Raw genomic sequence first — 10539 nt, forward strand, 5'->3', positions numbered from 1 at the left:
CAACCACACGCTGAGTAAAGAAATACTTTCTTTTGTCTGTTCTAACTCTCCCAACACTCAATTCTAGTGGATGTCCCCTGGTTCTGGTGTTATGTGAGAGTGTAAAGAGCATCTCCATATCCATCCCCTGCATAATTTTGTATGTCTCAATCATTTCCCCCCTCAGGCATCTCTTTTCTTGACTGAAGAGGCCCAAACGCCGCAGCCTTTCCTCATAAGGAAGGTGCCCCAGCCCAGTAATCATCCTAGTCGCTCTCTTTTGCACCTTTTCCATTTCCACTGTGTCTTTTTTGAGATGTGGCGACCAGAACTGGACACAATACTCCAGGCGTGGCCTTACCATCGATTTGTACAACAGCATTATAATATTAGCCGTTTTGTTCTCAATACCTTTTCTAATGATCCCAAGCATAGAATTGGCCTTCTTCACTGCTGCTGCACATTGAGTAGACACTTTCATCGACCTGCCCACCACCACATCCCAAGATCTCTCTCCTGATCTGTCACAGACAGCTCAGAACCCATCAGCCTACATGTGAAGTTTTGATTCTATGCCCCAAGGTGCATGATTTTACACTTACCGATATTCAAAGGCTTCTACCATTTTGCTGCCCATTCTGCCAGTCTGGAGAGATCCTTCTGGGGCTCTTCACAATCACTTCTGGTCGTCACCACTGGGAAAAGTTTGGTGTCGTCTGCAAACTTAGCCACGTCACTGCTTAAGCCTGTCTCCATGCACTGATTCATGCGGGTTCCAGCGGATGCAGCCTGCATCAGGTGGTTCTAGGAGGGATTTCCCTCTCCACACCCACTTCCCATTCCCTTTGCTCGGAGCAGCAGCAAATTCGGACCTGCCTGCCGCCCCCCCATGTCATTTCCCAACATTTCCCTAAGAAAATTAGGTTCTTTAGCTCAGCCAATTGCACTGCTCTCGCCCAAGGGGAAGGCGCCTCCATGGGACTCCCCACAGCCAGCCCTCCTCCACTACGCAGGGCTTGAAAAGGTATTGAGAACATAAGAACATAAGAACAGCCCCACTGGATCAGGCCATAGGCCCATCTAGTCCAGCTTCCTGTATCTCACAGCGGCCCACCAAATGCCCCAGAGAGCACACCAGATAACAAGAGACCTGCAAGGCTTCCTGGGAATTGTAGTTAAGAACATAAGAGCAGCCCCACTGGAGCAGGCCACAGGCCCATCTAGTCCAGTTTCCTGTATCTCACAGCGGCCCACCAAATGCCCCAAGGAGCACACCAGATAACAAAAGACCTGCAAGGCTTCCTGGGGATTGTAGTTAAGAACATAAGAGCAGCCCCACTGGATCAGGCCATAGCCCCATCTAGTCCAGCTTCCTGTATCTCACGGGGGTCCACCAAATGCCCCAGGGAGCACACTAGATAACAAGAGACCTGCAAGGCCTCCTGGGAATTGTAGTTTAAGAACATAAGAACAGCCCCACTGGATCAGGCCATAGGCCCATCTCGTCCAGCTTCCTGTATCTCACAGCGGCCCACCAAATGCCCCAGGGAGCACACCAGACAACAAGAGAACTCATCCTGGTGCCCTCCCTTGCATCTGGCCTTCTGACATAACCCATTTCTAAAATCAGGAGGTTGCGCATACACATCATGGCTTGTACCCCGTCATGGATTTTTCCTCCAGAAACTTGTCCAATTCCCTTTTAAAGGCGTCCAGGCTAGACGCCATCATCACATCCTGTGGGAAGGAGTTCCACAGACCGACCACACGCTGAGTAAAGAAATATTTTCTTTTGTCTGTTCTAACTTTCCCAACACTCAATTTTAGTGGCTGTCCCCTGGTTCTGGTGTTATGTGAGAGTGTAAAGAGCATCTCCCTATCCACTCTGACCATCCCCTGCATAATTTTGTATGTCTTAATCATGTCTCCCCTCAGGCGCCTCTTTTCTAGGCTGAAGAGGCCCAAACACCGTAGCCTTTCCTCATAAGGAAGGTGCCCCAGCCCCGTAATCATTTTAGTCGCTCTCTTTTGCACCTTTTCCATTTCCACTATGTCTTTTTTGAGATGCGGCGACCAGAACTGGACACAATACTCCAGGTGTGGCCTTACCATCGATTTGTACAACAGCATTATAATATTAGCCGTTTTGTTCTCAATACCTTTTCTAATGATCCCAAGCATAGAATTGGCCTTCTTCACTGCCACTGCACATTGAGTAGACACTTTCATCGACCTGCCCACCACCACATCCCAAGATCTCTCTCCTGATCTGTCACAGACAGCTCAGAACCCATCAGCCTACATGTGAAGTTTTGATTCTATGCCCCAAGGTGCATGATTTTACACTTACCGATATTCAAAGGCTTCTACCATTTTGCTGCCCATTCTGCCAGTCTGGAGAGATCCTTCTGGGGCTCTTCACAATCACTTCTGGTCGTCACCACTGGGAAAAGTTTGGTGTCGTCTGCAAACTTAGCCACGTCACTGCTTAAGCCTGTCTCCATGCACTGATTCATGCGGGTTCCAGCGGATGCAGCCTGCATCAGGTGGTTCTAGGAGGGATTTCCCTCTCCACACCCACTTCCCATTCCCTTTGCTCGGAGCAGCAGCAAATTCGGACCTGCCTGCCGCCCCCCCATGTCATTTCCCAACATTTCCCTTTGAAAATTAGGTTCTTTAGCTCAGCCAATTGCACTGCTCTCGCCCAAGGGGAAGGCGCCTCCATGGGACTCCCCACAGCCAGCCCTCCTCCACTACGCAGGGCTTGAAAAGGTATTGAGAACATAAGAACATAAGAACAGCCCCACTGGATCAGGCCATAGGCCCATCTAGTCCAGCTTCCTGTATCTCACAGCGGCACACCAAATGCCCCAGAGAGCACACCAGATAACAAGAGACCTGCAAGGCTTCCTGGGAATTGTAGTTAAGAACATAAGAGCAGCCCCACTGGAGCAGGCCACAGGCCCATCTAGTCCAGTTTCCTGTATCTCACAGCGGCCCACCAAATGCCCCAGGGAGCACACCAGATAACAAGAGACCTGCAAGGCTTCCTGGGGATTGTAGTTAAGAACATAAGAGCAGCCCCACTGGATCAGGCCATAGGCCCATCTAGTCCAGCTTCCTGTATCTCACAGCGGCCCACCAAATGCCCCAGGGAGCACACCAGACAACAAGAGACCTCATCCTGGTGCCCTCCCTTGCATCTGGCCTTCTGACATAACCCATTTCTAAAATCAGGAGGTTGCGCATACACATCATGGCTTGTACCCCGTCATGGATTTTTCCTCCAGAAACTTGTCCAATTCCCTTTTAAAGGCGTCCAGGCTAGACGCCATCATCACATCCTGTAGCAAGGAGTTCCACAGACCAACCACATGCTGAGTAAAGAAATATTTTCTTTTGTCTGTTCTAACTCTCCCAACACTCAATTTTAGTGGCTGTCCCCTGGTTCTGGTGTTATGTGAGAGTGTAAAGAGCATCTCCATATCCATCCCCTGCATAATTTTGTATGTCTCAATCATGTCCCCCCTCAGGCGCCTCTTTTCTAGGCTGAAGAGGCCCAAACGCTGTAGCCTTTCCTCATAAGGAAGGTGCCCCAGCCCCGTAATCATCTTAGTCGCTCTCTTTTGCACCTTTTCCATTTCCACTATGTCTTTTTTGAGATGTGGCGACCAGAACTGGACACAATCCTCCAGGTGTGGCCTGGAGGAAAAATCCATGATGGGGTACAAGCCATGATGTGTATGCGCAACCTCCTGATTTTAGAAATGGGTTATGTCAGAATGCCAGACGCAAGGGAGGGCACCAGCATGCAGGTCTCTTGTTATCTGGTGTGCTCCCTGGGGCATTTGGTGGGCTGCTGTGAGATACAGGAAGATGGGACTAGATGGGCCTATGGCCTGATCCAGTGGGGCTGTTCTTATGTTCTTATGCCAGTACTCCCATTTATCTTGGAGATTTTCACCCATGGACACCTTGGACCTTAGAGACACTACATGGAATCAGAATTACCCCTGTCCTGTCTTGGATCTATGAGCCTCGGGGTTTTCATCCTGTCAGGAAATGGCATGCAGTGTCCACACATGACTGTACATCCATGACCTTGGTTGTATATATACTTGATGCACCAAGGATCTTCACAAGGGCCAAAGACCACCAACTTCAACAAGTTCAACAAGATCACCATCAACAAGCTGGGTTTCCAATCGGGGGGGGGGGATGACAACAATACAGGAAGCGATGCAAGGAGCGTGAAACCCAAACACCCAGGTTGATGTGTGTGGAGAGCGTCCAAAATCGACCTGCCTTCCCTCCAACCTGCACTTGGCCTACCCCCCTAAGCAGGCCTCCCCTTCCCCCAGGAGATGCCATTAACCAGTTACACCCCACCAGCAGGACCCACAGAGACACAGGCACCAGCTTGGACTGCAGGGAGTCAACTTTATTCGAAGGAACTGTCACAAGTGGCTGGAAGGGAGTTCCTGCGGGTGACAAGGTGGCCGGGAGGCAGCTGGTTCCCCTCAATGGTACTGACGTCCCAGAGTGTGGCTCACGACAATCAGCAGCTTGTGATAGGCAGCCTGGACCCCTGGGGTGAACTCCTTGCCAAAGTGGGCTGCCAAGCGGGTGATGGGGATGTCGCCCAGAAGCTGGAAGAGAAGAGGAGGCCATGAAGCCGTCTGCTTGTGGAGCCTGAGGCCTGCCCTGCCCCACAGCTGTCTGCCTCGCTTGCCCTGCACGGAGCCACAGCCAGCCACAGGCTGCTCCTTTTGAGGAGAGCTGGAGGGGGGAGGACGGCTGGGCTTCCCCACCCAAAAAGTCCAGGAGTGGGGCTTTCTCAGGGTGGCGTTCTTGAGGGGTGACTAGGCTCCCTTCACAGACAGGCCTCCCACTCAGTGGACAGAGCCAGACATGTGCAGGTGTTTCCTCTACTCCAAAGAGTAGCATGTGAATGGACACCGAAGGCCCAGGCAGGCTCTGCCTCTCCATCCGGCCACTTTATGTCATCCTTAGCTTGCAACAGCCAGCACTGCTGTGAGAGTGTTAGTTTGGAAAAAAGCCCCAGAGAAGTTAGAAGGGAGCGCAGAAGAAAGTGCAAAGGACGGCCGGAGCAAACCGCCTCCTGCCTGGGTTCTCCACTAAGCCTCACTGAGGTCACAGGCGGAGTCATTCCTCCCCGCCCCCCACCCCAACCGGCCAGGAAAGCAACACCTAGCACAGAAGTGCACCGTGGTTCTTCTGCCTCTCACGTGCACACACACCTCAACCCTCTTGTTGTTGAACCCCCGTGGATTTGTGGAGCACTCAACCCACCCCAGACTAAGTCCGGCGGAGAACGTTGGGGGTGTTAAGCATCACCCTTCACAGACGAGAGGGGGAGCTTGTGGTTGTGGTGACAGCTGGGCCAGCGAGGAGTAGGACCCGGCCACCCTTTTCCTCCCTCAATCAAGGCAAGCTGCCTAGCAAGGGGGGCACCTCACCCTGAAGTTCTCGGGGTCCACACGCAGCTTTTCACGGTGCAGGACACTCGGCTTGGCAAACGTCTCCTTGGTGTTGTCCAGGTTCTTGATGGCATCTCCAAAGGAGGTGAGCACCTTCTTGCCACGCTCTTTGACCTTGGCATTGGTAAGGATGCTGTCAGCACTGGAAATGTTCCCAAAATGGCCAATGAACCTCTGGGTCCAGGGGTACACAATCAGGAGGCTGCAGGTAGGGAGAGAGAAAGGCACACAGGGGTTAGGTTTCGGGGGCGGGGAGGAGGAGGCACTCCCAACTGACCTCAGGTAACAGCCAAGTCACAAGGCCTTCCCTGAACTTACTAGGCCAGGCACTCGCCACCAATTTCTGCCACATTGACCTTGGCCCAAAGGCTAGTGATGAGCTTCTTCTCGTCTCCAGTCCAGTGCACCATGGTGGAGGATGGAGGAACGTCACTCGGCTGTGCAGCAGAAGTGTCTGAGCTGAGCAGAGATCTCCTCAGCAAGAACATATCCACAATCACTTCTGGTCGTCACCACTGGGAAAAGTTTGGTGTCGTCTGCAAACTTAGCCACGTCACTGCTTAAGCCTGTCTCCATGCACTGATTCATGCGGGTTCCAGCGGATGCAGCCTGCATCAGGTGGTTCTAGGAGGGATTTCCCTCTCCACACCCACTTCCCATTCCCTTTGCTCGGAGCAGCAGCAAATTCGGACCTGCCTGCCGCCCCCCCCATGTCATTTCCCAACATTTCCCTTTGAAAATTAGGTTCTTTAGCTCAGCCAATTGCACTGCTCTCGCCCAAGGGGAAGGCGCCTCCATGGGACTGTTACCAAATGATCATTAATGACTCAAGGACTACGCCCAGCCGTGGAGTGAGTTGTAGAGCGATTTTACTCAAGCTTGAGGACCATCCGTCTGAATGAGACAAAATGGCCCCGAGCACACTTTGTAACAAGTATTTATACAAAATGTCTGCGATAGAGCATGCGCAATAGGTATGCCAACGTGGCACTTGTACAAAAGCGAGAGCAGCGCGCGTGCGCATAAGCAGTGCCACGTAGACAAATTCTAAGAGGGTTACATGGTTACTTGGGGGTGAAAGGTTACATAGGCATGTTTAAACAATTGAAAATTCCTTATATGGTCATACGCTCTCAGGACTCCCCACAGCCAGCCCTCCTCCACTACGCAGGGCTTGAAAAGGTATTGAGAACATAAGAACATAAGAACAGCCCCACTGGATCAGGCCATAGGCCCATCTAGTCCAGCTTCCTGTATCTCACAGCGGCCCACCAAATGCCCCAGAGAGCACACCAGATAACAAGAGACCTGCAAGGCTTCCTGGGAATTGTAGTTAAGAACATAAGAGCAGCCCCACTGGAGCAGGCCACAGGCCCATCTAGTCCAGTTTCCTGTATCTCACAGCGGCCCACCAAATGCCCCAGAGACCTGCAAGGCTTCCTGGGGATTGTAGTTAAGAACATAAGAGCAGCCCCACTGGATCAGGCCATAGCCCCATCTAGTCCAGCTTCCTGTATCTCACAGCGGCCCACCAAATGCCCCAGAGAGCACACCAGATAACAAGAGACCTGCAAGGCTTCCTGGGAATTGTAGTTAAGAACATAAGAGCAGCCCCACTGGAGCAGGCCACAGGCCCATCTAGTCCAGTTTCCTGTATCTCACAGCGGCCCACCAAATGCCCCAAGGAGCACACCAGATAACAAAAGACCTGCAAGGCTTCCTGGGGATTGTAGTTAAGAACATAAGAGCAGCCCCACTGGATCAGGCCATAGCCCCATCTAGTCCAGCTTCCTGTATCTCACGGGGGTCCACCAAATGCCCCAGGGAGCACACTAGATAACAAGAGACCTGCAAGGCCTCCTGGGAATTGTAGTTTAAGAACATAAGAACAGCCCCACTGGATCAGGCCATAGGCCCATCTCGTCCAGCTTCCTGTATCTCACAGCGGCCCACCAAATGCCCCAGGGAGCACACCAGACAACAAGAGAACTCATCCTGGTGCCCTCCCTTGCATCTGGCCTTCTGACATAACCCATTTCTAAAATCAGGAGGTTGCGCATACACATCATGGCTTGTACCCCGTCATGGATTTTTCCTCCAGAAACTTGTCCAATTCCCTTTTAAAGGCGTCCAGGCTAGACGCCATCATCACATCCTGTGGGAAGGAGTTCCACAGACCGACCACACGCTGAGTAAAGAAATATTTTCTTTTGTCTGTTCTAACTTTCCCAACACTCAATTTTAGTGGCTGTCCCCTGGTTCTGGTGTTATGTGAGAGTGTAAAGAGCATCTCCCTATCCACTCTGACCATCCCCTGCATAATTTTGTATGTCTTAATCATGTCTCCCCTCAGGCGCCTCTTTTCTAGGCTGAAGAGGCCCAAACACTGTAGCCTTTCCTCATAAGGAAGGTGCCCCAGCCCCGTAATCATCTTAGTCGCTCTCTTTTGCACCTTTTCCATTTCCACTATGTCTTTTTTGAGATGCGGCGACCAGAACTGGACACAATACTCCAGGTGTGGCCTGGAGGAAAAATCCATGATGGGGTACAAGCCATGATGTGTATGCGCAACCTCCTGATTTTAGAAATGGGTTATGTCAGAATGCCAGACGCAAGGGAGGGCACCAGCATGCAGGTCTCTTGTTATCTGGTGTGCTCCCTGGGGCATTTGGTGGGCTGCTGTGAGATACAGGAAGATGGGACTAGATGGGCCTATGGCCTGATCCAGTGGGGCTGTTCTTATGTTCTTATGCCAGTACTCCCATTTATCTTGGAGATTTTCACCCATGGACACCTTGGACCTTTGAGACACTACATGGAATCAGAATTACCCCTGTCCTGTCTTGGATCTATGAGCCTCGGGGTTTTCATCCTGTCAGGAAATGGCATGCAGTGTCCACACATGACTGTACATCCATGACCTTGGTTGTATATATACTTGATGCACCAAGGATCTTCACAAGGGCCAAAGACCACCAACTTCAACAAGTTCAACAAGATCACCATCAACAAGCTGGGTTTCCAATCGGGGGGGGGGGATGATAACAATACAGGAAGCGATGCAAGGAGCGTGAAACCCAAACACCCAGGTTGATGTGTGTGGAGAGCGTCCAAAATCGACCTGCCTTCCCTCCAACCTGCACTTGGCCTACCCCCCTAAGCAGGCCTCCCCTTCCCCCAGGAGATGCCATTGACCAGTTACACCCCACCAGCAGGACCCACAGAGACACAGGCACCAGCTTGGACTGCAGGGAGTCAACTTTATTCGAAGGAACTGTCACAAGTGGCTGGAAGGGAGTTCCTGCGGGTGACAAGGTGGCCGGGAGGCAGCTGGTTCCCCTCAATGGTACTGACGTCCCAGAGCGTGGCTCACGACAACCACCAGCTTGTGATAGGCAGCGTGGACCCCTGGGGTGAACTCCTTGCCAAAGTGGGCTGCCAAGCGGGTGATGAGGATGTCGCCCAGAAGCTGGAAGAGAAGAGGAGGCCATGAAGCCGTCTGCTTGTGGAGCCTGAGGCCTGCCCTGCCCCACAGCTGTCTGCCTCGCTTGCCCTGCACGGAGCCACAGCCAGCCACAGGCTGCTCCTTTTGAGGAGAGCTGGAGGGGGGAGGACGGCTGGGCTTCCCCACCCAAAAAGTCCAGGAGTGGGGCTTTCTCAGGGTGGCGTTCTTGAGGGGTGACTAGGCTCCCTTCACAGACAGGCCTCCCACTCAGTGGACAGAGCCAGACATGTGCAGGTGTTTCCTCTACTCCAAAGAGTAGCATGTGAACGGACACCGAAGGCCCAGGCAGGCTCTGCCTCTCCATCCGGCCACTTTATGTCATCCTTAGCTTGCAACAGCCAGCACTGCTGTGAGAGTGTTAGTTTGGAAAAAAGCCCCAGAGAAGTTAGAAGGGAGCGCAGAAGAAAGTGCAAAGGACGGCCGGAGCAAACCGCCTCCTGCCTGGGTTCTCCACTAAGCCTCACTGAGGTCACAGGCGGAGTCATTCCTCCCCGCCCCCCACCCCAACCGGCCAGGAAAGCAACACCTAGCACAGAAGTGCACCGTGGTTCTTCTGCCTCTCACGTGCACACACACCTCAACCCTCTTGTTGTTGAACCCCCGTGGATTTGTGGAGCACTCAACCCACCCCAGACTAAGTCCGGCGGAGAACGTTGGGGGTGTTAAGCATCACCCTTCACAGACGAGAGGGGGAGCTTGTGGTTGTGGTGACAGCTGGGCCAGCGAGGAGTAGGACCCGGCCACCCTTTTCCTCCCTCAATCAAGGCAAGCTGCCTAGCAAGGGGGGCACCTCACCCTGAAGTTCTCGGGGTCCACACGCAGCTTTTCACGGTGCAGGACACTCGGCTTGGCAAACGTCTCCTTGGTGTTGTCCAGGTTCTTGATGGCATCTCCAAAGGAGGTGAGCACCTTCTTGCCATGCTCTTTGACCTTGGCATTGGTAAGGATGCTGTCAGCACTGGAAATGTTCCCAAAGTGGCCAAAGAACCTCTGGGTCCAGGGGTACACAATCAGGAGGCTGCTGGTAGGGAGAGAGAAAGGCACACAGGGGTTAGGTTTCGGGGGCGGGGAGGAGGAGGCACTCCCAACTGACCTCAGGTAACAGCCAAGTCACAAGGCCTTCCCTGAACTTACTAGGCCAGGCACTCGCCACCAATTTCTGCCACATTGACCTTGGCCCAAAGGCTAGTGATGAGCTTCTTCTCGTCTCCAGTCCAGTGCACCATGGTGGAGGATGGAGGGTCAGGAAGGTCACTCGGCTGTGCAGCAGAAGTGTCTGAGCTGAGCAGAGGTCTCAGCAAGGTCTTTATACCCTGTGCCAAAGCTCCTCCTCACTCCAGGTGGGTGCAGTCATTGGGTGGCGCTATGAGCGGGGCGGGGGGGGGGAGAACCATGGCTTGGTGGAGCTGGGGAGAAGCAGGCAGCCTGTCCTGGGGTGTGGCTCTCTCTGGGGAGCAGGAGGTCCAGATAGCAAAGCCGGTTGCAGCCACCTCCATTGCCAGCAGGGTTTATCAGTCCTGGAACGAGCAGCACTGGCAAGATCTGTCCACAACA

The 10539-nt window shown here is 52.9% G+C and overlaps 2 protein-coding genes across 2 annotated transcripts; both read right to left on the minus strand.

Moving 5' to 3' along the window:
• Positions 1-4399: 4399 nt before the first annotated feature.
• Positions 4400-5908, minus strand: LOC136643635 (hemoglobin subunit beta-1-like). The gene is made up of 3 exons (XM_066618805.1): positions 5799-5908; positions 5460-5682; positions 4400-4628 (listed from the first exon to the last, which is right to left on the minus strand). The coding sequence occupies exons 1-3, from the start codon at positions 5888-5890 to the stop codon at positions 4500-4502; spliced, it is 444 nt and encodes a 147-aa protein (XP_066474902.1). The 5' UTR covers positions 5891-5908; the 3' UTR covers positions 4400-4499.
• A 2912-nt stretch (positions 5909-8820) lies between these two features.
• On the minus strand, positions 8821-10247 carry LOC136643849 (hemoglobin subunit beta-1-like). Its single transcript, XM_066619222.1, has 3 exons — positions 10120-10247; positions 9781-10003; positions 8821-8949 (listed from the first exon to the last, which is right to left on the minus strand). Exons 1-3 carry the CDS (start codon positions 10209-10211, stop codon positions 8821-8823), a joined length of 444 nt encoding a protein of 147 aa, XP_066475319.1. The 5' UTR covers positions 10212-10247.
• Positions 10248-10539: the final 292 nt, after the last annotated feature.

Source organism: Tiliqua scincoides, chromosome 3 (genome assembly GCF_035046505.1).
Source record: "Tiliqua scincoides isolate rTilSci1 chromosome 3, rTilSci1.hap2, whole genome shotgun sequence".
Classification (NCBI taxonomy): Eukaryota; Metazoa; Chordata; class Lepidosauria; order Squamata; family Scincidae; genus Tiliqua; species Tiliqua scincoides.